The sequence below is a fragment of the Haliotis asinina genome, chromosome 1, assembly GCF_037392515.1.
Source record: "Haliotis asinina isolate JCU_RB_2024 chromosome 1, JCU_Hal_asi_v2, whole genome shotgun sequence".
Lineage (NCBI taxonomy): Eukaryota > Metazoa > Mollusca > Gastropoda > Lepetellida > Haliotidae > Haliotis > Haliotis asinina.
Genome location: NC_090280.1, coordinates 71,646,066 through 71,671,389, shown reverse-complemented (window position 1 = coordinate 71,671,389; position 25,324 = coordinate 71,646,066). Strand labels below are relative to the sequence as shown.

Genomic DNA, 25,324 nt, shown 5'->3' with positions numbered 1-25,324 from the left:
CTTCTGTAGCCGGGTACAAAGCCCTACCCAATAACCTGTTCCCCACTCATTGTGGACTATGTGATGGGTTATCTCCACAGTCTGGGTCCAGGCTCAATAAGCAGCAGCAGAAGTCCATCTACACAAACAAATCAATAATATTTACCCAACTAGCAAGTTGAATGCAATTCATTTACAGCACACGTTTGTCGACATAATCAACACTTAGTCTAGAGATATAACATTAAGTCCGGCCTCGAGGCTACGTGTAGTCTACCGATAAATAAACGGAAAATCTCCATGATTTTGACAAATATCATCAAAGATAAAAGAATAATCTAATACTCTAAAGGATGTTTGAGTAAATTTCTCCTGGTTGAGCAGATATTGGCATTTACTGAGTGGTCGTTCAAAATCGCTCAGCGTAAATATTTTTTTGCAGTCGATAACCTAGCAGCCGAAGTAGACACTACAAGCAGGGGAGCACTTCGTAGGTTCACACCAGCTTCGGAAGCAGGCACTTGGAGAGAGGACATAGATCTATCTAATAATTTCACCAAATTACAAAATATTATAAATATTACCCAACTGCAGATTTACAGATTAGAATATTCATACATAAGGTCACTGACGCAGGCAACTCGCAACCAAGCCTGCCGTGTATACAACGCAGCGAGGCAACTTGTTGGATACAAAATGTGAGGAAATTTGCGTCAAACAACAAATGGAATGCTGGCTGTTCGAGAGCGTACAACGTTTGCGTAGCAGACCCTCCCATCGGGTGATATGTTCCACACTTGATGGTGTTTGGGGAAGCAGTATTGATTCAGAATATAATCTGGTTTGGTTTCCAGGTGTGATTCATTCAAAGTAGACCAAAATGTTCTGATGGGGAAAAAATCGCGACAGTAAACCGGGAGTTAATAATGTCTCGTGTTTGTTGTGCTTGGTGTACATGTAGAGGCAGTTGGCTCTGCGAGCATCCGGTAACCATTGGCAACGTTGGCCATGGTCGTTTTCACGCTTTTCCTTTAAAATGTATGTCTCGGTATGAAACATCCATCATCTGTCCTGGACCAACACTGGCCTATGTCTGGTTATGCTACTGCTGCAGGTGTCTGTACTTTTACTCCTTTACCCCTTACGCCATCAGTTTAATCTTACCTGGTCGGTTGAATATAAGACAAGTCATTTTCTCTGAATATCCGAAATGTTTATTTCAAAAGCAGGAAATTAGACATCTATGAAAACGTTTCATCAACGCAAGATTCACACGCCCTGGCCAAAGTCTGAAGGTATGCGTCTGATGTGCACCTATTTACAATATTTGTCATACAGAGAAGTGATAAGTGCCCCTTTCAAGCTGGCGGCCAGTAATGCTGCGTCCATCATGATCATTAAATTACATTATAAAATTACATCATAGAAAAACATACAAATTGAGTCTAGTGAGAGTGTTTGTGTGGACTCTTTTACGGACTCATTGCCATCCATTAAGGCTGCTATTTCCTGTACTCAATCTACGTGGCAAATATTATCAGGAAGGAGAAATTAATATATGGGGGACACTTGGCTGTCCAAGCATGTAGGTACAGAGATACGTTGTGGACATGCATCGCACTCACGCCTAACAGTCTTCAAATGTTTTACAATGCTGGAGACCTCGGACACTGTTGTTTCGAGTGGCGGTCAAACGGTTCGAATTTTGGATATAGCTTTGCTAATAATGTCTTCAAAACAAAATCACGTTTTTCAAACATTTGGGCATTGAGAATATAGTTAGGTCGACTACCTTCTAAAGGTTAACCACCGACGGTTAGGTATTCTGCGGGCGATTTATTCATTACAGTTAAGATTTATGTACGTGCGCACGCACACGCACACGCACACAGAGAGAGAGAGAGAGGGAGAGAGGAGACCACTCCAAACATTTTCTTCAGCAGCTGTAGCCACAACAATTATAATGTGGCGCTGCCGGTAGGGAATAGTATTATGATAGATGAAACAAAATTCCTGTCAGGTTTTGTACATTTCGCCATTCACTTGTTCTCTACGGGTACCTGCCACTTTCAGCAGTGATGTAACTACCCAGTGCATGTGTCACTTGCCACTAACTACCAGTATATAGGAGTGATGTGAGATATGTTAGTGATAAAACCAACATCTGAGATCTTCACCCAGCAAAGTACTGTGAAATCTGAGTCTGTAAGCAGTACACAAGCATACACAAACCAGGACACAAGAAAAGAGTCTCTCCTTTACACAACAGATGAAACAAGCTGGCCTATATGAAATTGTCTAAAAACTTAAGGACACTTTGGAGATAAACAGTGATTGATTTCACCCACACACTTAATTTAATTTAATCATCACCATATTGTTACACAAGTACATATAAAGACTGAATGTACAGTTGAGAAAGTTGATAGGAAATTCCTCCATCCAGTTACTTTAATGTCTGCAGGTTGTCATGTGTCTAAGTAACTCCCAGCAAAGAGGACAAAGACAAACAGCATTGCAAATAAATAGTACTGCATGCATTTATCTTCTTTGGTTTGAGTTGTTATTCAGATAGATTATACAGCAAGGCTCCTGATACTTCCAGACATATCAAATCATAGATTGTACACAACGCCTTATCATTCTCAGCACACAAACCCTTACACTGATGTACGAAACTCAACTGGCCAGATGCATCAACTTGCCAGTGGGTATTTGGCTTTATGTGAAACCACTCTGTACAGTAAGTACTCACAGACTGAACCAGTGTATAGCAGTAACCTTCAAGTTACAACAACAAAAATCTGTCTCCCTATGGGAATGCTGACAAATAATAAAAAACGTTTGTAGGTCAGATCACTTGTATTATGTATATATTACAATTGTAGAGACTTGCAACCACCAGTGGTGCCTGTCTGTGATCTGCAGCACACAGACACTAAGCACTACAGTTCACACAGGAGAGCAGCCAGGGCCACTACTGCAGAGGGGAGAATGGCGTTGGGATCAGGATACGAGACTGCATGTGACGGATCAGAGGGACTGAAACACAATGAATGAGCACTGTAATTGTTCAGAGAACTCATATGTATATGTGGAATAAGAGCTACACAGATCTAACTTAATGTCAACAGAAAAAAACACAGTCTTGTTAACTGGGGTGAATCAGATTGATCACTTGATCAGCTACAACAATCAGATCTGACTGATGACTGGCAATACCAAACTCACAACGCTGATCTCCAATCATGACATGATTTACTCGAGAACATTGAATACTGGTGAAGACCAGAACAGTGTTACAGTCAAGTGTGCATACACACAACCAACAAGTGTGGCTATATAAGCAAGAATTTCCAGTAACCTTGCCCTTCAATGTAGGTTGCTCAGTGGCACATGTCAATACTGGAGTTGAGTTGAGTCGAGTTTTACGCCGCACTCAGCAATATTCCAGCTATATGGCGGTGGTCTGTAAATAATCGAGTCTGGACCAGACAATCCAGTGGTCAACAGCATGAGCATCGATATGTGCAATTGGGAACCGATGACATGTGTCAACCAAGTCAGCGAGCCTGACTACCCAATCCTGTTAGTCGCCTCTTATGGCAAGCATGGGTTGCTGAAGGCCTATTCTACCCCGGGACCTTCACGGGTCTGTCAATACTGGAATTACTCACCTATCAGCAGTGTGTCTGTGTGTGCCTTACCTGACACACTATTCTTAATAATAGTTTTCTATCAGTATTGTGTCTACCTGTATAGGACACACATTCATCCCATCCCGGTCGACTCCAAGCTGCCTCTCTCGTCTCCTTGCGTGTCTGCAGATCCTTGTAGCCTGCAAAGCACAGAGACCTCTCCATACTACTGACACGGCACTGCCTTCATCTCTCAAACATTACTATTTTCAGCTTCACACAATGACTGGACATTTCAATCCTTTTAGCTCGGGAAAATTTTAAGACATAACTTTCTACTGAATGATATCAGCAAGTGAGTTTGGTTTCACAGCGCTTTAGCAATATTCCAGCAATACCTTGGCAGAATAATTTATCAATAGGTTTCTGATTCAGGGGCAACATACATCAACATATAAATACTGTCTGATGACTGAAAGAGTGTTTCTCAAGAATACTGATTGAGGTAAGAAAGCCATTTTAAATATATGTGCATTAATGTTAATCAAGATGAACTCAACGTCTACTATAACATTTGAATGTGTCCATATTATAATGTGAATATATTTTGGATATTGCACAGCCAGTATTAACACAAATCCAAAGACAAATGTAGTTTTATATGTCTTCTTGTAAAGATTAAGTGTATCACCAAGTCTTGTCAAAAGCCTCACATAAAATGCACTTGATGATGACCATGAGAGCAATAATATTCAAAACCTAGTTTGAATGATAATCATTTTAGTTGTTTAATTCATTCTTAGTTTCAAAAAACGGTTGGATAAAAAGTTTTTGAGGAGAAAAACACAAACAAATGATTTTTGTCGTCTATTTTTCAAAATTTATATCATTCAAATCTTAACTAAGCATTTGATTCTAATGAAGTATTTTGAATTCTCCATGTATTTAAGAATTCTGAATCATTATGTAGCCTGTAACAGTAGACATTATTGTTCCTTCTGAATTTTCCCCATCCACATGAGACTTCTCTAACACATTTAATTCTCTAACATGAGATGCAAGAACAAGTATACATTCTGACAGGCTTGTTCCATCAAGCAGTACTATGAGTAATGCGGATGCCTTCAGAGCTCATTCTATAGCAAAAACTAAGACAAGAATTTAATCACATTGTTGTGAATTTAGAGGTAGCTGTAAGGTGAAAAATGGCAAATTCGAGTTAACTATCTAAAGCCTGCATCTGCATCTTGCACAACAACCTTTAAATACTGTGTAACTGTGAGCAAGCTAGCATGTGAAAGAACTTGTGTGCCTAAAGGACACTGAACTAAACATTCCAGCCCCTGGTGGTAATCAGTCGCTACCACAAGCAGGTTATCAACCAAGTCTCAAGTTTCATCTATAATGACAGTCATTCAATAACCACACACACTACTCAGTCTACTCTACATGACACCCTAGTCCACCTACTCTGCACACAAAGGACACCCTTGTCACCCTACTCTGTGTACACAAGACACCTGTAGTCACCCTACTGTGTGTGCACAAGAAACCCTAGTCCACCTACTGTGTACACAGGACACCCTAGTCCACCTACTCTGTGAATACAGGACACCCTTGTCACCCTACTCTGTGTACACAAGACACCTGTAGTCACCCTACTCTGTGTGCACAGGAAACCCTAGTCCACCTACTGTGTACACAGGACACCCTAGTCCACCTACTCTGTGAATACAGGACACCCTTGTCACCCTACTCTGTGTACACAAGACACCTGTAGTCACCCTACTCTGTGTGCACAGGAAACCCTAGTCCACCTACTGTGTACACAGGACACCCTAGTCCACCTACTCTGTGTATACAGGACACCCTGGTCGGCCTACTCTGTGTACACAGGACACACTAGTCAGCCCACATATTTTCCATGAACTCTTCATCCATCCCCTGTGGGTTGTAGACACTCCTGTCAACCCACTCTTGTCTCTCTACATATGTCAGAGAGTGAGTAAGTATGGTCTTACACTAATTTTAGCAATATTCTAGCAATAGCATGGTTGGACACACCAGAAATGGGCTTCAGACACGTCCCAGATATTATATGAACAGTCTAAACATTTACAGTATACACGCCAATACTTATACACATACTTATTGGTTGTCATCCGCTATCTTTTCCACCAAAAGACTGAAATATATCGAACACTGTGTTTCTTTTTAATTGCCTTAAGTGTGACACAAAGTATCTTCACAGGAACATCTCTATAACATTAAAAATAAAAGATATGTTCCATCCCTATGCCTTACAAGAAGAACAACAGTGGTTCTGAGAAATATGCAAGGAAATATGAACATTACGCAGAGTGTAGATTTTTGTTCAGCGGCTGTTTTATAGTTACAGCATATACAGACCAAGGTCCCCATGGACGGGTGGGACTACGTACCCCACAAGTGATGTACATTATACTGCTCTCCAAGATGGGAGAAGAAGCCGGCAACAGGCGCATTACTAGCTTGTCGGTACTTTATCCCTCTCGCCCTTCAAATCAACAAGACAATTACAGCACCTAGATGGAATTATATTTTTGCATCTAGATGTGAGGCCTCTGCTGTCTGGCGCCTAGTTGAAGCCCAGACGCCCATCCACAGAGTCAGTGCCGGGTGTATTCTATATGGCAGAACTGTCAACCAAACATGGCAGGCTGCTCAGGAAAACGATGCAAACACTTAACTTCACTCAGGGCATCATATAAGCATGATGTGTATAGAATTTAGAAATTAGCTAGCTTAGTCATGGTAGTTCACACCAGTTGTGAATGCCCAAATGAAATGTTAGGTTATTGCATGTTTTCCCATTAGCCCAGTAGTAGTCCAGCACCTAGGACTGTACAGTTTTCTGCCTACATGTGTTAGACAACATCTAGGTTACTCACTACTGAAAGACATACGACACACAGTGGTGCAAGCAGCACTGAAAGTAGCAAAACAAAAGTCTCTCAAGCATTAGGTTGATAGTCCTCAAATACACAGAGGAAGGAATTCTGGAAAATGTTCACTGATATTAATTATTTCCAAATACTCCAAGCACTAAACCATGCTGACCTGACCAATGGATATGTTTTGAACACTCTCGTAAATCAGTCCCTGAAGTGTTTAAGAATCCTGATTCATCTGCAGTATTACGCCATTTCGCAAACACTTCCAAAATGTCTGCATATCTCCTCAGTGAACAGAGGGTAATACAATTCATCCATCTATGAGTTGGAACAGAAAATCCAAAATGTATATAACAATAACAATTACGAATGGACTTGAGTTAAAAAACAACACATGCATATCTTTTAACATTGCCGCAGTGAAGTTACATTTGGCTTAGTCTGTCTTGTCAACATGCTCAATGGTAAATGAATACCAGTAACACATATTTTATGTGTAGTATTGTAAATACTGAAACGTTTTACCCCAAATTTCCAGGATTCTATTTCATATGACTGCAGAAATGTGAACCATACAAGCAAAGACATATCCTTCAGAGACTGATAAGATGATGCAGCAGGTGAACTGACATATTCTTCTGGGACACTTGAGTAGGTCAACTGTTTTCTCTATATGCATGATGGTTAGTATGACAAGTATGCCAGCATACAGCTGTGACCAGATTAACTTCAGGCCAGAAGCTCCATGATGACTCTAGTAATCTGTGAGGGTGACACTAGGTGACCTGCTACAGCTACTTAGTGATCAACTGGCCAACACTCAACAATTCAAAGTCTAATTAAAATTTGTGGTCCGGTCATGTACCTCGTTGCTACAGTTAGGTCACCTAGATTCACCACTATACAGAAAGCAGATGAATCAATATATGAATTAAGAAAAGACACATGGTACAACAGGTGAAAGTCAAGTTTTCAGGGTCACGACCAACCAAATTCTGAAGCAATTGGGTGTGATATACTCCTGTTTCTTCCACTGAAATTCATCAAATAATTATGAATTGCACTTCCCTTTACTAAAACCATTAAATAAATCTAAAAGTGTGGTTATGAGAGTAGGAGTGACTTGTATTATTTACCCAATCATCACCCAGTAAGGGAAGGTCAGAACAGTTCACTTTACTTTCTTCCTGATGTATGGAGCATTCAGGGGACAGGTTAACATGCAATGTTGAAACGCAGTCAAAGTCAGCCATTGTGACATTCCAAATAAAAACCACAAAAATATTTCAAATCAGTAAAATGAGAAGTTAGGTATGAGAAGAAAGACATTAATATCATGGATACTTGACAGCAGCATGTTAAGCATACACAATTAGGAGGTTCTCTGAAATATTTCAAGGACAATTTAACACATAAATGTTGCCAGAATATAACAAAAAAGCATGAACTGGACACAACGCGTCTGCCAGCAGTTGATTTGAATCACCTCTCAATATACTTTGTTTCATATGATCAAAGGATTCTTCTTTCAGCAAAAGGGAAACAAATAAATTTTCAGTTTTAGAGAAAGCGTATACAGCAATGTCATACAAACAAATCCTCCTAACTAGTAAACTTTCCTAATACCTACAAAAAAGGATGAGGATCAAATGTTTTGCAGCATGCAAATGATTAAGCAAATGGCATAATGTCAATCAACAGCACAAAAACACTGTGATAGAACATAAGAGGTAGAAAGCCTCACTCAACGGGAAGGACAAAATCACTGAATTGCGTGCTATATCTCTACTACCTCCGTACATCTGAATGCCAAACCACATAGAGTGAGCATGGTAAAGCTCACACACTTACCCCAGATATGGTGAGCATTATACAGTTCTCCCATCTGTGAAAAGAACCCTGCTACAGGTTCATTGTTAGTTTGACGGGCTTGGATTCCTCGGGCCCTAAATGCAACATGATGTGATAAACCATATTAGTTTTTGCAGCTCCATCTTTCAACCTCATTTATCTTCACATTAATATGGAACACCAACACATTCAAAATCTGAAACAGTGCATTTCATCTGTTGCAGGTTCCTGGCCAAAGTAATGGAAAGCTGTAACAAAGACTATTTAATACCGGTAATAAGAAAAGACAATTCAACACGGAGTCTCCTCCAAGCAGCGTTGATGGCCTGGGCAGTAGGTAACAATAAATAGGTACCAGGTGATATTCATCAGTTGATAGTTTAACATCACACTGCTAACTTCATTAATGACAAGGCTTTGAAGGCAAAAATGCAATAGATGGCAGGTAAGATTGGCAAGTTTCTTGGTCAGGTTCAGGCTTATTTGTTTGTACATTTGTTGTTATTTTGATCACCATGATTCGCAAATGTGCAAAACTGACAGTGATGTATAGAGGATACTAAACTCACTTCAGTGTAATACCATTTTTATTAAACGAGTTAATGATTTTGGTATCAAACGAGCGGAAAGCAAGGTCAGTATTCTGTTTATTACTCGCTAAAATAAATTGACAGAAACTGTGTCAAAATTGCCTACAGTGCGATGACTCTCAGCTTTCAAATCAACCAAGGTCACGTAACATTACGACAGCGACATTAGCATTGTGACTTCACAACGCTGAACCATTTTGACATCATATGACAAGCAGTATCACACTGGTGTAATATTGCCGTAAAAATATTACACTGCAGTATCTTCAACGGGCGAGTAATAAAACAGTGTACTTCTCCCTGCTGCATGCCCACACAGATTCTCAGTCATGATGAAATTTCTTTATTTAGTAATGCCTAATATTATGAAGAAAAGTGGAAAAACATTTATTGGGGATTTTTTTCATTTATCAAACAGAAGGCAATAAAACTTGGAAATCTGCTCCTGCCTGCTAATGTCCAGCATAAACATGTTAATAAGAACTGATGTAAGTAGCATCCATCAGTTCTCTTTCAAACAGAGTTAAATTCAACAAATTTCCTCATATGAGTCTTCGATTGCAGTTAAATTCTTAAAATTACAATGACACTTTCTGTATATTTACCTACATACCTTTTACAAAGAAAATGCAGCATTAGCTGAAGCAATACTCACCAGTTATTGCCCCACTCGATCATAGTTCCCGGCTGAAGAAAAAGAAAGGCACAGTCAAAACAAGGCAAGTATTTACTACTACTACTACTAATAATAATAGGTTATTTATATAGTGCATATATCCATGTCTGTGACATGCTCAAAGCGCACAAAATGAAAGGTTCCAGTGTCACTATACACAAGTAAAGAGGAGAGGTTGTTGGGGATCACTGATGAAAAGCTAATTTGTTGAGGTATGTCTTCAGTTGGCTCCTGAACAGGGAGAAATCAGTACAGAGGCGTAGATGCTGGGGAAGAATGTTCCATTCTACAGCAGCAGAGCAGATGGTTTGGCATCCATGTAAGGTTGATCGTACTTTGGGGACTTTGAGGAGATTTTTACTCTGAGATCGCAGTGATCAAGAAGGCAAATATGGAGTGAGGATACTGTAAAGGTAGACCGGAGCAGAGCCAGAGAGACAACAAAACACAATGCATAAGACTTTGAAGAGAATTTGTTGTTCAACTGGTTGCCAATGGAGCGATTGAAGAACAGGTCTGATATGTTCATACTTTCTTGTACATATGACAATCCGCACAGCGGTGTTGTGAACTCCCTGCAAAAGCTGTAGTTGAGATTTAGTGTTACCGATCAATAGACTGTTGCAACAGTCTAATTTCAGAACAACAAGAGATATTTGCATGGGAAAGGCCTTACACCACCTTATCACTGCAGCAAAATCAGTAGAGTCCATAGGTTCCGGTGCTGTCTTGTGAGTCTGAATCTGACCTGGGTATTGTTGTACAAAGCAACCTATGGTACTGGAGTTACAATTACCTTAGTGCTATGGTCGCTTTGAACAATGGTTCCCTGACATATAGATGCATGTCAACACACAGCTGTGTAACTTACCTTAAGGACATAACTCCTGAGTTCATAAATGTTTTTGCCTTCTCTGGGTTTGAGCTCAGGCCAGAAACTAAAAGCAAGCAGGATCTGATTCCTCCTTGATCGCAGCATCTTGTTACGATTCTTGCGAAATGTTATGAAATCCTGTAAACATATATTTTCTACACTAGATCATGTTGATGCATTTCATGTAAACAAATCTAACAAGAAACAAATGAAAACAAGACAAACATGAAAACAAGCAACATGACAATTGCACTGTAGCCTTATCATTTCACTCTGTTTAGAGCACTATAAAATGATAAACAGAATTGCACATTATAACTGACTACTTCATTAAGAACTTTCACTCAACACAAGCTGAACATCTACTGTACAACATACACATTGACAGAGTCAGTGTCCAGATATACACTTACTTGGTCTGTTCTGTAGATTTGATTCGCTCTGTTGAGAACAGGGTAGCCTCCCTTGAATGCCCATATGTGAACTGTTAAAGTATCATCACAATCAGCAATACAATCAAATTATTGCAAGTGTATAGAGTTTTATCAAAATAAATGATGCTTAGTAATCATGGTGGTCACAGTTGCATTCCCTCTTATTTCTAATACAGCAGACTGCCAGTAGAAGAAGTTGATATCCTGCCATGCCAGGGTGATCATGATGCATGACAACCACAGAAGTACATACAGTAGAACACGGATATAACGAACTCCAAGGGACCAAGGGATTTAGTTCGCTATATCCGTTGTTCATTATTCACGTTTGACCGCCATATTGGCTTATAGAGATGAAGAGACACATATATACATGGGCTACATATTTTTATTCTTGTACATTGACATTAAAATTCTGATCCACTCTGTGAACAATTCACTGGTCATCCAGGCCTTAGCATCTGCTTTGTATGTCACAGGCAAGGTGCGTACATTCTTGAAGCATCTAGGCTTTTCTGACTAACAGCGAAGCTTTGTGTCAAAGGTGATAGCTTTACGTTTGCCTGCCATAGCGACGAGAGCGAACTGAAGATCTGTGAATCAGTCAAGCTTTTAAACACGATGTGTTTCTTTTGTTAATTAATTAATGACTTTCAAACAATGTTGATTCACCGCCAACGAGGTTAAACAATGTTGATTCACCGCCAACGAGGTTAAACAATGTTGATTCACCGCCCACAAGGTTGATGTATACCGCTAAGTCGCTGAGTTGACACTGAGTGAGTTCGGTACTCACGTCGGTAATTGGGCTTGGGGTCAGGAAATCAGTTCGCTATAACCGTTAATTCGCTACTCACGAGTTCGTTATTCACGTATAATTTTAATGATATTATAAAGGGACCATTGACGGGACTTTTAAATTTGTTCGCTATATCCGTTTGTTCGCTATATCCGTGTTCGCTATATCCATGTTCTACTGTATAACAGAATAGTGGTGACAGCAACTCACTTGCTTCATCCTGGTCACCAATTTCCACAGTGAAGCTACCTACAAGACTTTGACCCGCATCTTTCTTCTTCAACAACTCCTGAAACTCCTGGCTGCAAGGAAGTCATACAACCACACTTTGTAAATAATGTAAACTACAATGAAGTTATCCAACTGCGAGTTACTAGACCTACAGGTTCAACACAACAGATTTATTCTTTGTTCATAACAAAATTGTTGGGAAGTTTGTTTGTTTTTTCATGATGTTCATACTTTTGAGAAACTTTACAAGACGTACCATTTTACATCAGTGTTACACAATATCACACATATTGTTAGCAGACAGCTTTTAATTACTTACAACTGATTTAAATAATCTTCCATAGATTCTGGTTTCACTGCATGAACTGAAAACAAACACAAATACAATGTTTGCGTTAACCATGATAGCATGGTTAACTGACAAATATCTCACCTAGTAATGTGCAGGGTTATCATGTGGAAAGCCATCAGCACAATTTAACAAATGTTCAAAATGATTACTGACTAGAATACATTCAGCATTGTACGGTGTCTTTGGTAAATAAAACTGGGAAAAAAGCATCACATTTTTCTTTGGTAATTTTCAAACAAATCATATTCACATCAATTCTAACTAACACTGCATTCTGATTCATTTCATGCAAAAAGATTTGAAGTATCTCATTACTGCATACTCGTACTGACACAACAGTATCCAACATTCCATCTTGCTGTGATTATACATGAGTCACAAAGGGACACAAAGTCAAATGATAGAGAGTCTGGCCATACAGGCATTGACAAGGTCAGCAGACAAATAAGCCCAATCTAACTGTCAGGATAAAGAGCACAAGAGTCTTAGACTGACTTTGTCCCATGACAACCCACTCACTTGCTTCAGAGAGGATATGCAAGGACACACATTGTATCCAGAGCAATATCAGAAACATTGCATACTGTTCATACTGTTGGAGAGTGCTCATACAGTGAGTGAGTTGAGTTTTTACACCACACTTAGCAATATTCCAGCTATATGCTTGGGTCTGTAAATAATGGAGTCTGGACCAGACAATCCAGTGATCAACAACATGAGCATCGATCTGCGCAATTGAGAACTGATGACATGTGTCAACCAAGTCAGCAAGCCTGACCACCCAATCCCGTTAGTCGCCTCCTACAACAAGCATAGTCACTTTTTATGCTGAAGGCCTATTCTATGCCGGACCTTCACAGGTCAGTAATCAGATAAAACAGATGTAAAATTAAGCATAGCCTCTTCTTCTTCAATGGTCTTGTTATCAGTGATGTGCATGTTAACTCTACCAAATCATAACACTGCACATGAATATATTATCATAAATTGGGCAATGTTGATTCCAAACTGGAACGGACTTTGAGCAGACTTTGGGCCAAGTATTGGCCTTCAAGCACACCTAAACACACCTTTTACTTACCAACATGTGTGCACTTTTCCATTTATGAAACTCACATGGGATAAGGATGACAAGAGCATCAAAGCCAATTCTACAATAAATATAATTGCAGACATATTCCAAAAACAGGAAAGAGCCATGTAAACATCATTACAAAACAATTCAAAGCTGAGCAAAAATATACGCATGGACACTTACATTGAATCTCATAGACTGTTTCTTTACTTGAAAGCTGACTGGAGTGTGACTCAGAGCTAGTGGGGAGTGTCCTCACACGAAGTAGGTTCTTCAGCCAACTCCTTCTTTCATCATCTTGAAAGTCCTCTGACACAGCCGCCTGCTTGTGTGGCACAGTCGTGGTGCTGACACACCTGAAATACATGCATTGTCATCTGAAGCAACATGCAGGTTCACCATCCATAGTCAGACAATTTTCACTGTTTTAAGACCAAGGTCAAGATAAGGGAGCTTACTGAACATGTTAAAACATGTCCAATTTGTTTTCTGTGATCATGCAAATGGCCTTACGCACAGTGCAGTGGTAATATAAGAATCATATAAGAGCATTCCGCAGTGGCTAAGTTTAGATTCTGACAGTTTCTTGATCTTTATTTAGACTAAGTCTGCGTGGTTTCCATGGAAATCTTGAAAAATATAAATACCAATATCTGTAAATAGCAAAATACACCACTGTGGCCTCATAAATCTGTCAAAGTGTGTTGAAACATATCAAACTCTTTTCGAGTTGTGCACAAGAAACAAAGATCTTCCTCCATAATGATACCAAGTCTGAATCATTTAAAAAACTAACAAGAGTCATTAGAAGATGACATATCTCCCTGGCTCCCACATATTTGAAACAACAAATCATCTGACAATTACTTGAAGTCAAACTTGATGGGTTTTTTTTTAAGACTAACTTCAAATCGTTTGCATGAAAATCATTAGAAACATTTATGTATGTCCACATTTTGTAAACAGTGAAAGGTACCACTTAGAGATCTACCTCATCAAGTTCTGTTGAAAGATACTGAATGGTTTTCAAATAGTGCTCCAGAAATGAAGCACACTCGTCCCTTTTTGAGACCCAGTCCGAATCATTTCCATGGAATACAAGGAAAATAAAAAAATAAAAAAATCCGCAAATAGCAAAAGGCACCACTTTGGGATTTACCTCACATGTCTGCTAAGTTTTGTTGAAAGAGTCTAAGCAGTTTTCAAGATATGCAAAGGCCATCCGTCCCTTTGAGATGAAATTCAAATAGTTTCCATAGAACTGAGAAAAATAACAGGGACAAAAGTCTGCAAATAGCAAAAGGCACCAATTTAGGTTCTGTTTGACACGTTTACCAAGTTCTGCAACAAAAAATAACTTAACACTTTTGGAGTTATGATCTAGAAACAAAGTTCAACCCTCCCTTTTGATACTTAGCATAAATCACTTCCATGGAAAACGAGAAAAATAAAATGACAAAAAGTCTATAGAAAGCAAAAGGCACCATCTTAGGTTCTGTTTGTTTTATCTACCAATTCTGGTTGAAAAATATTAAACAGATTTTCAGTTATGCTCCAGAAACGGAGGGACAAACAGACTGATGAGGCATCGACAACAGCCCCTTGCATTACATGCCAGGTGGGATAAAAAACTATGAACATATATATGTATACTGAACAAACAAACTTAGGGGCGATGAATTTCGGGGATAATGTTTTGTTGTGAAGACTGGCTTCCTTTAAATATCTTGGGCATATAAAATGATTCCAATATATCTAACCTTTTTCTTCCAAAAGATGTTCACTGCCACCACTAATTTCACAGAAACTACATTAAGCACCAGTTCAAAAACAGCCATACACAAAAAAGCAAGAGTCATCAGAACATGACAAATCCCCAAAACCCACATAAATTTGAAAGAATGAATCATCTAACAGCTACTTAAAATTCAAACTGATTTGAATCTGACTCATTTCCATGGAAATCATGAAAAATAATAATGGCAAAAATCTGCAAATAGCCAAAGGCATTACTTCAAGGTCTATTTGAAAGATCTGTTGAAAGATATTTAATGATTTTGAAATTTCCATGCAGACTAAGAAACATATAAGGACAAAAATCGGTAAATAGCAAAAGGCACTACCTTCGGTTCTGTTTGTTATATCTACCAGTACCAATTTTAGTTGAAAAAATATTGAACATTTTTTAGTTTTGTTCTGGAAACAAAATGATCACAGATGGACAGATGGATGAGGTGTCAACCATATCAATCCACATTACATGCCAGGGGCATAAAAATTTATAGTGAAGTGACTGCTGACATCTTCTTGTGGACATATATAAACACACCAGTTATCTAGAGCAACTCTCCGTCAAGATGTTCTTATCAAGACGAGCTGCAACCCTTCTTCATTAAAAGTATCATCTGTTTACAAGTACAGGTTCATAATCACTCATACTAGCCTCTCCTTGATGAACTGTCAAGCATTTACTTATTAGAGTAGTGATCTCTATAAGTCATGTGATGCAAGGTGAGACATACTCAGCGAAATTGTGGAACTATTAGTTGGCCCAAACTGGTGAATGCCGGAGACGTCTTCAGTTGTGATGTTTCTCAGGTAGTTGTTGGCAAACACCATGTTTGACTTCCAGAAGCAGCCCTCCATAATTGATGAGATCAGGCAGTTTCTGTGGAGATTGAATGTAGATGCCAAGCCTCTAACTTCATGGGGGTTGGATGCTCGTGGAGGTGGTAGTCCTGCTGCTTTGTAGGCCTTCAGTATAACAGATCTCATCCTGAGTGATATTATCATTCTGGAGATAGTGTTCCCCCTAGGGTTCAGAAAGGGCAGGGTAAATTCATGGAAAATGGCGCTTCATAACCTCAAAGGGTATGGTGCTGAGGGTTATTTAAAAAACAACAAAATGTATAAGAAGTCAAATTGTCTTATAATTTCAATTCTAAAGTTCGTTTTTACTCTTCTCAGTTTGGATTTTAAAATTAGAATTTGAAAAAAGCATTTCAAATCTGGAAAACACACACTCGTCATAGTAAACGACTGCGACTGAGGTGAAAAAGGGCAGGGCGCAAAAAAAAAAGGGCAGGGTGCAAAAGTCAAAGGGCAGGGCGCTGCACCCTCCTAAATGTGCCTAGGGGGAACACTAGGAGACTTCTGTCGATATTTCTGCACACACAGGGATGAATAAGCCCTTGAATTTTCATCTCCATGTTTTCGTCCAATGCAGGTAGATCTTTAACTGGTGAATGCCAGAGGCATTTGTAGGCCCCCAGCATAACAGATCTCATCCAGAGTGATATGGTCATTCTGGAGACTTCTGTCAATATCTCTGCAGATAAGGGGATGAATAGGCCCTTGAATTTTCATCTACATATTTTCGTCTGGTGCAGGTAGATCTTTAATGCTCTGACTGGACACAAGGATAACACCAAGTTTGTTGATAGCAATGGGATGTGGAACAGTCTATCTGGTTAAACTGGTAGTTTATTCTATGCAGCAAAATCCCATTCAAGTCCAAGACGTGGTGCTACATGACGTCAAAATGAGTTGGTCCTGCGCTTGTATCTCTGACATGTGAGCTGCTGTGGCTAAGGCAAGAACAGTGTCTTCTGTGTAAATAGCTCAAAGGTCACTTGATCTAAAAGGCTCACAGGAGAGATGTTGTAGTACTATGCTGAGATCCAAAATGGTGCCTTGAAATTCTTTTGCTGATCTTCCAGCTTAAAAGAGCATGTAGTTCTGGCACTTTCGTCAGCTAGCTGCCCTTCTTCATTACGATACGTAGATAGGGTCAAACTGTTCAGTCACTTCGTCTGCTGCTGGTGACAGGTAGTCAGCCACATGTTTTCATTGCTGTAAATGCCTTCTGACATGTGCAGAGATCAAATCTCTGCCACTTGACATCATGCAAGTTATGAGCTGATCTGCTAAAGTCACTGGTTTCACTGCTCTGACTCATTTCCTCAAGCAAGTCTTGATACGGTCAATGGATGAAGCTGGAACGCTGACGGGTTCTCATAAACTAGCTTGGTGTGCAGATAGACGAGTACATTCAGCCCCTCTGGTTCAGTGCTAGCGAATCGGGCACTGGTAAGATGAATGTCTGTATTGTCTGTTGAATCTTGTCACAAACAAGTCTATAAACAGAGATCCTAACATCTGTATGATGAGCATGCATTCTGTTGGGGATGGTTGCAGTGGATGAAGTAAAGTGTCTCCCAAGACATCCTTTGCCTCGGGGATATGACACGCTTTTATCAAGATTTTCAGGATGAGTGATCTCAACCAGTGTTATAAAGTGTTGATCACTGCTTACATCGCCAGCTGGTTGATGTGAATACGTTTTTCCCTTCTCGATCACATTCCTGCAGCTACTCTGTTTCCAACGGAGATGACATTGTCATGTTCATAGTTTCTGTAAAAACGGTTTGGATCTTGACCCAGCAATCTTCTGGGAAAACAGGATTGCAGAACTTGCTGCAGTTACAACTCTGCCTTATTATCTTCTAGTAATATGATACCGTCTTGTTTACACCATGACTGTTGCTGCCGATACGCTCCAGTCAGCTGAATATTCATGAAGACAGTTGTATAGGTGAGGTAATACCAAACAGGTACATGCTTCATCTATAGTGAAAATGTTACCAGAATCTTAATGATATGCAGTGAAGATACATCATTCTTCATCTTCAAACACCCAATACTCTCTATTGAGAATGAACTGTCATCAATATGAAGTCTATTTATATTAGTCTGGCTGTCACAACAGAAACTGTCATCTATTGCTGCAAGTCTCCAGATAAAAACGTTCAATCTGCTGTCAGAATACCTCTATGACCTGTGAAGACAATCGAATGATGCTATAGACTGCTAACTGGACTGTAAATGAAGTTTTTCCATGTTGAAAATGTTTACATCTGTAAACAACGTCATGGCACGTGAACTGTTGTCTCCTATGGACCAATCAGATTCCAGATATGTCACGTCACCAGTGTAGCAGCCAAATGCTCATTATGAAATCTTGTGCAGTTGGTGATTTCTTTGTCAACACTCGGCCTTGTCTGTAACTTCGCTTTTCAGCATGTCCTGGAGTTACACAAGTGAACATGTGTATAGATGACTGAGTAGAAGCGCGAGAAAACCCTTGCCACTAAATACTGATATACATAGACTGTCCCCCGTGACAGATTTATCTGCATTCTCAGTCATTAATGAAGATAATGCAGTCGTCATCTTATACAGATGTTCTTATGAGGTTTACATACTTCCTTAACTTTAGAACATCACATTACATTACATTACATTACATTACATTACATTACATTACATTACATTACATTACATTACATTACATTACATTACATTAGTAGCGCTGAAAGGATCACCCTGTCTTCCTCTGTACGTGGGCTTTGGGACCTTGAGATAAGCACTTTGTTGATTGCCCTAGGTCTTGCTAAGCCAAAGGATGTTCATCTGATCATGGTATCCAGCTGCACAATCTTCTTACTGTCTATTTCATAAGAACTGTTGCAACTCTCCCTGATAAGCTTGTAGTCTTCATCCAGGTCCAGCACTTTTGTAAAATGGCTCCATGTGGTGCAGAGGAAATCTTTATACATTAAATGCCAGCACATGTTGACTTTGGTCCTTCGCAGCTTTCTCGAAAGCTGCTCTGAGGGTAGTGGTGACTCTTGCAACAAGTTCCATGGACAGGTTCGTAAGAGAGTCAAAACTCTCATCCATCATTCTGTATGTAATTGTTTCACTAGGTGAAGAGGGATTCTTCTGGCACTTGAACAGCCTGATATGTTGACTCTGATACTTCATAGCTTTATCAAAGGCTGTGATGAGACTGTTGGGGAAGTTAGAGATCAGTTCAATGGGTGGGAAGGTGAGCGAGTTAAGGTCTTCATCAACCATCCTATAGGTGAGAACTTTATTCGATTCCTTAGATGGAGATTCCAGATCCAGTCCATTGGTGATCCAGGAAGTTACTTCCATGTCCTAGAAGACATCAATTTTTTCATCTGAAAACGGTCTGTTAATTATCTCCCAATCTGAAGAGCAATGTCTGCCTGTATCCATGCACGAAACATTTTGCAAGTGCTTCGAGCGCAATTCCTTTCAGGTGTTGTCCCTATGCACACAATACAGACAGGTGTCCCTCTGAATGTCCGTCCATTTGCGAATGCTCCTTCCATATGTGAGTCTCTACAAGAGTAATCCCCCTTGCGCAAGGGCATGCACACATGCCTGCGAGCATGATCCTGTTGAGGATGTAGATCCATGTCCAACCGTGATGATCATCTGTAACTACATCTGTAATGTCCTGGAGAATGACTTGAATCCTTACTACTGGAGTGCTGTAGGTGCATGGATGCTCCTTCATGGACTGCTACAACTGAGCCAAAGGTCGTAGAATCCTCCAGACTTCTTAGTCTAGACACTTCAAATGGCGAAATTCTTAACGAACATAAGTATCTATGCATGTCACCCTCTTCATTCGAGAGTGCATGGCGACTGTCATCAAAGGAGTCCTCTGAACAGCTCTCTTCCCTAAAGCAGTACTCCATCAAACTCATCATCTGTTCTGTGAATTGCTTCACATAAGTTCATAAGCCGTTTCAAAGTTCTGTAGAGTATGGTGAAACAATTGCAGGGTTGATGACATGTCTGAGGATGCTGAGACGTCTACATCAGCCAGATGTACAATCTCCTCGTTGAATGATCTCGAAGAAGCTTGAATGCAACTTCAACAAGGTTCTGGGCACTGATGCCTTCTTCCTCTATAACGGTGTAGATCTCTCTTTCTTTGTCTGCAATGAGAATAACATCCAAGATGCCCTCTTCTTACACTTGGATGTTTCCTCCGCTAAGCCAGTGACCTGCCCCATGATACACTCAGCAAATTCACGGGCATTATGAAAATCGGCAGCAATTACAAACACACAGTTACCAGCAGAATCACCTGTTCTACCAAACAAGACTTGAGAGTGCCTTCTAACACTGTCCTTTTCACGCTTGCCAACAAAAAAATAAAGATTTGTTTCCGTTTCAGATGAATTCTAACAAAGTTTACAGCAAATGCTGGAAGAACAAATATTAGTGCATGAAGGACATAATAAATGCAGGTCAGCTCCAGACACCCGGTACCTACAGCAAAAAACATATTTCATCAAATGCAACACCAGTACACAAGATAAAATAAAAGGCCAACAACGTAAAACCAGGGAAAAATTAGCCATAATTTTAAGACATACTAATAAGATGTACAGACCAAAAGCTGTATACAGCAAAAAATTAGATAAAGGATCTAAAATACAAAAGATATGTGCCATGTATGGACTCCAGGTGCCTTAACAACCGTTCACTATGGCGATGGAGGAGAGGGAGTGACAAGCATGGCCTGTCAGGTGGCTCATGAGGGTGCCAAACTATAAAGGGAGGCCACTTGTGCGTGTGATTTTATATATGCTTAAAAAATGGGACTTCAAGGGATATTTTTTCATTCTATCATTCGCACAGGAGGAGGAAACAAGCATAGTAAGCATGAGTCAGGATAAGGAAATATATCAGATGATTAAAGCTCTAACAGAAACAAACTGACCATGTCTGAACCTAACTCAGATTTGAAGGCCATCCTCTGCTGACCGATATGACTTTCACATTAGTTAGAAAGGCTAACAATATGCCATCTGTTCCCTTAAAAGCATCAATATTTCATTCACAAAAAATGGCAGGCACGTAAGACATATAGTGTTTTTTTCATTATCTGCATGCTAATACAGGTCACTAACCTATTTGTTAACATCACACTTAAGGATATTTCGATCATATGATGAGCATGCATGTCAGAGAAAGTGTGGCTGCTTGTACTAGCCCAGACTTCAGCTAGATGCAAGCTCACAGAGATCCCATGCCGCAGGTAAGCATGAATACCCTACTCAGAAACATTACACTGACTCCAAGCCAAACAGTCAGTGTTGTACCCATTAATGCTGAGAGCCAGGTAGTAGGGTTCGAAATTAACGCTTTGAGTAAGCAATTTTGCTATTCAAAATCTTTTGCTACCTTAAAAACACACAGTAGCAACAACTTGATACCTGGTATATTTTTGTGAAACAGTGTTTACGATATCACTGAAACCTGCGTTTTTCAAGCAAAAATATAATAGAACCACGCAAAAAACATTTAGTGTGCGTGTTATGGGCGCATAGATTCTCATCTACGTAATTTTAAAAAGTACCTTAAAAATGCAACATATAGACAAACACTATATTTTAACATGATTCATGATTTTAATGAAAACTGCACACACAAAAGATTTTGACTGCATATTTATAATTTTATTTCTGGACACACTCGTACAAAAGCTGCCGCAAACACTGGAGAAACCTCTTACTTTCATCAATTAGCCATAAGTTTCAAAGGAAAGATCTCCACTTGCGCACTTTCACTCGTAAGCTTAACGATACTGATATCTTATCTTAATTTTTGAAAAAATGCTCATCTTATCCTTTCTTGGTCACTTGTGCATCACAATACTCATATGATTGCGACTGAGAACCAGTCAGCTGAGTAGGTATGTGCAGAAGTATAACATTACCACTACCTGAAGCGTAAGGGCCTTGAAACATTGACTGCTAATACAAGTAAAGGTATCACTTTTGCAAGGCTTGATAAATACCAGTATGCAGAGGCATTTAACATGCTATGAAGTGATTATAAGATGTATTTTACGCAACAGGAAACCATGCTGCTTCCTGGGACTTTATTACCTATTTTTAAACCAGGTAGCAAGTACTTGCTACTTCATAAAAAAGTTAATTTTGAACACTGCATGTACAGTCCTTTGCCATAAGTATTTGTGATTTTGGTTATGACAACGTCATCACGTAATACCCGTGTTTTTCGGATCACGCTGTATCCAAGCCACGTGTCAACTATTGGATATTGGGTATTTATAGAAAGCTCATCATAAAATTACTAAATGAAGATTTGAGAGTATCCAAAATTTCAGTGGTATTGAATCTATCATGGTCTACAGTGAAAAGTATTTGTGAAAAATATGAAGCAACTGGGTCAGTAGAAAACATTTCTCGAAGTGGACAAAAGAAATCTTTCAGTGTTCGGGACCAGAGTTTTCTGAATAGGTACGTAAAACATAATCGATTGTGGTTTCATGAAAGGAGGTTATGCACTGTTAATCAAAACTGGAAAAACTTTGTATTTTCTGACGAAAATCAGGTTGTAATTGGAGCTGACAAACGTGTATACGTTTGGAGAAAGGGAGGTGAAGTCAACAAGCCTGAGTGTGTGTGCCGCCCCTCACAGCATAAGGTTAGTTTGATGATGTGGGGTTGTATAACCTATCTTGGTGTGGGAACAATTACCCCTGTAGAAGGTAATATAAATGCTGCCAAATACATAAACATTTTAGAAAACAATCTTTGGCCAGTTGTTGTGCGACATTTCCCAAATGAAGATTATGTATTCATGGATGACAATGAGCCCGTGCATTGGGCCCGTGTAGTGGAAAATTATAAACAAGAAAATCATAATTTGTACCACATGGCCCCCACAGTCTCCAGATTTAAATGTTATCAAAAATATTTGGCTCCACCTCAAAAGAGATCTACAAAACGTTGCTGCAACCATCACCAGCAAAGAACAGCTCATGACAGAAATTCGTCATATCTGGAGTAATCTATCAGTTGACTACATGCACTCGTTGTATGACAGCATCCCACTAGGAATACGTGAAGTATTGAATATGAAGGGTCAGCTCACCAAATATTAAGGTTAGACAATGTATTTAGCGAGATACAGCATTTTCTGTAACGCCCACGCACAGTAACTGTGATGTCGTCATAACAAAAATCATGAATACTTATCACGCTTATGGCCAGGAACTGTAGGTACCGACAACTGAACAAGTACCATATTTTAAAACCTTTTGATATGACGCGGCCAGGGGATCAAAACCATGACCTTCTACTTTCTTGGCAGATGCTGTAAGCACTACACCACGTAGATTTCCTATTTGTAACATTTTATGTCTTTTAATTATACATGCACTTTAACTTCAACCTTGGAAATCTGTCAATTGGAAAGAAGTCAATAAATTTTTAATTTAGATACCCATGAAGGTCCTGGGGTTGAATAGGCCTTCAGCAACCCATGCTTGCCATAAAACTAACGGGATCAGGTGGTCAGGCTTGCTGACTTGGTTGACACATGTCATTGGTTCCCAATTGTGCAGATCGATGCTCATGTTGTTGATCACTGGATTGTCTGTTCCAGACTCGATTATTTACAGACCGCCGCCATATAGCTGTAATATTGCTGAGTGCGGCATAAAACTAAACTCACTCACTTTAATTTAGAAAAGAATATTTTAAATATATAATCTCTACAAACAGTATCTATGAAAACTTTAAAAAAAATGATTAAATAAATTAGCATAACTACAAATTACACATCACTACTGTTAGTGTTTACTGCAGAGTATAAATAAAGCAAAGTTGTGTCTTGGAAAACTTTACATGTTGAAATGAATTCACTGTTAATCGCCTGTTTCTCATGTAAGAGATAAAGAATTTGGGTTCGGTATACGTGCTTGGCACACAGAACAAAAGAATATGAATTTAACTTCTTCCATAATCCATACTTGTGACTAAATGCTTGTAATGAAAAGTCTACACACGAGCAAACAACAATTTGGTAGATAAGAAATGACAATATAACCTTCATGACTTAGACCAAGAACACGCGCGAGAGTTACTTGTCATGCAATATTTAAGTCGGCTACGCAAAGATTCTTGGATCTAAATATAATACAAGTGTGTCCATTCTGACCTAAAATTCGAAACTCCTTGTCTAATCAAGGGTGACATGGTCACCCTTGCCAGCCTACAAACACCCGCCATCTTGCTTGTTTTCACCTTTCACTCGGCAATTTCCGGTGCTACGTTGTTTTTTCGGATGAAATCACATATACTGATTCAACCAATGCTCAAAATATTTTGTTATATACTTTCCCCTTGTATTCATAAATATGCAAATGTCAATATATTATATGGTAATATTTCCTAGTTTGGCATTATGATTAGAACTATGCTTCGAGATTATCACTTAGCAACTTCGCCATATTGTTGACTAATGGCTGCTGTACTCTAAGTTGAGTGTTGCTGCTGTGGATTCGGGCTATATATGCTTAACTTTTAGCACTTAAAGAAGGATTACCAGGAAAAACCAAGATGACTGTCAGCTTGGAAGAATACTTTCGGACGACATTTGAGGACAAGCTCCTCGTGTAAGTTTTTTCAGATGATAAAAAAAAGGATGAAATGTTGTAAATCAGATTCAGAGCGCAGAAGCAAGTGACACACGTCGCGTGAACATGTAACCCTTTTCAGATGTGACACTTTATAGCAAAACACAATGAATGTTACACATGTCACCATCCTGATACAGCCCCGAAGTAATACTAATAATGTGTGTCTTCTCTCTTTCTTAACAACTTAAACAACACAGTATCACTTGTATTGTTACCTACCTTGACTGTGTAGTACCATGGTCAATATTCTATGACATATCCTGGCGTAATGGGTTTTCAATCAGATAATGATAAAACATTTTGTGAACGAAAAATAAATACAATCTTTTAATATCGTTCAACCTACTTTCAGACAAGATGAAGTTTATTTCATAAACTATTTTATTACCCTCGTGGTACTTCGTAAAGGTGTTTCATAGCAAAGTGTTATGACACATATGTGTCATAACATCTTCGAGTGATTTCATTGGCTAATGCGTGAACTTTGACATTACTGGTACTACTTTCATCACTCATTCCATTCATGATTTTCATTCAAGTTTTCACACCTGAGA

At 39.3% G+C, this 25,324-nt stretch overlaps 2 protein-coding genes across 5 annotated transcripts in view; one reads left to right on the top strand and one right to left on the bottom strand.

Annotated features, from left to right (window-relative positions):
- Positions 1–1,170: 1,170 nt before the first annotated feature.
- On the bottom strand, positions 1,171–24,401 carry LOC137296696 (protein NipSnap-like). Of its 3 annotated transcripts, XR_010957659.1 has the most exons (11): positions 24,290–24,381; positions 13,616–13,788; positions 12,325–12,370; positions 11,985–12,076; positions 10,955–11,025; positions 10,539–10,679; positions 9,647–9,678; positions 8,402–8,496; positions 6,059–6,153; positions 3,734–3,817; positions 2,823–3,021 (listed from the first exon to the last, which is right to left on the bottom strand). XR_010957659.1 is itself a non-coding variant. In XM_067828530.1 (10 exons), exons 1-10 carry the CDS (start codon positions 24,358–24,360, stop codon positions 2,957–2,959), a joined length of 870 nt encoding a protein of 289 aa, XP_067684631.1. In that variant the 5' UTR covers positions 24,361–24,401; the 3' UTR covers positions 1,171–2,956. The 3 variants fall into 3 exon arrangements, 2 of the variants coding, with proteins under 2 accessions (XP_067684631.1, XP_067684624.1); XM_067828530.1 differs by lacking the exon at positions 8,402–8,496 and having other exon boundaries at positions 1,171–3,021; positions 24,290–24,401; XM_067828523.1 differs by lacking the exon at positions 6,059–6,153 and having other exon boundaries at positions 1,171–3,021; positions 24,290–24,394.
- Positions 24,369–25,324, top strand: part of LOC137296680 (coiled-coil domain-containing protein 42 homolog) — a 33,451-nt gene continuing 32,495 nt past the window's right edge. The window contains exon 1 of one of the 2 annotated variants that reach the window (XM_067828503.1): positions 24,369–24,746. In XM_067828503.1, the coding sequence (XP_067684604.1) occupies positions 24,691–24,746 (56 nt within the window). In that variant the 5' untranslated portion in view covers positions 24,369–24,690. The remainder of the gene's footprint in view (positions 24,747–25,324) is intronic. The other variant, XM_067828510.1, reaches the window with a different exon arrangement.

Excerpts from the sequence above, each read along its gene's own strand:
- LOC137296696 (XM_067828530.1), bottom strand. The coding sequence starts at position 24,360 with ATGGCGGGTGTTTGTAGGCTGGCAAGGGTGACCATGTCACCCTTGATT. Across the intron at positions 9,679-10,538 it reads TCAGGAGTTATGTCCTTAAG|CCGGGAACTATGATCGAGTG; the intron begins GTAAGTTACACA and ends CTTTTTCTTCAG. Across the intron at positions 3,022-3,733 it reads TGAATGTGTGTCCTATACAG|TCCCTCTGATCCGTCACATG; the intron begins GTAGACACAATA and ends ATTGTGTTTCAG.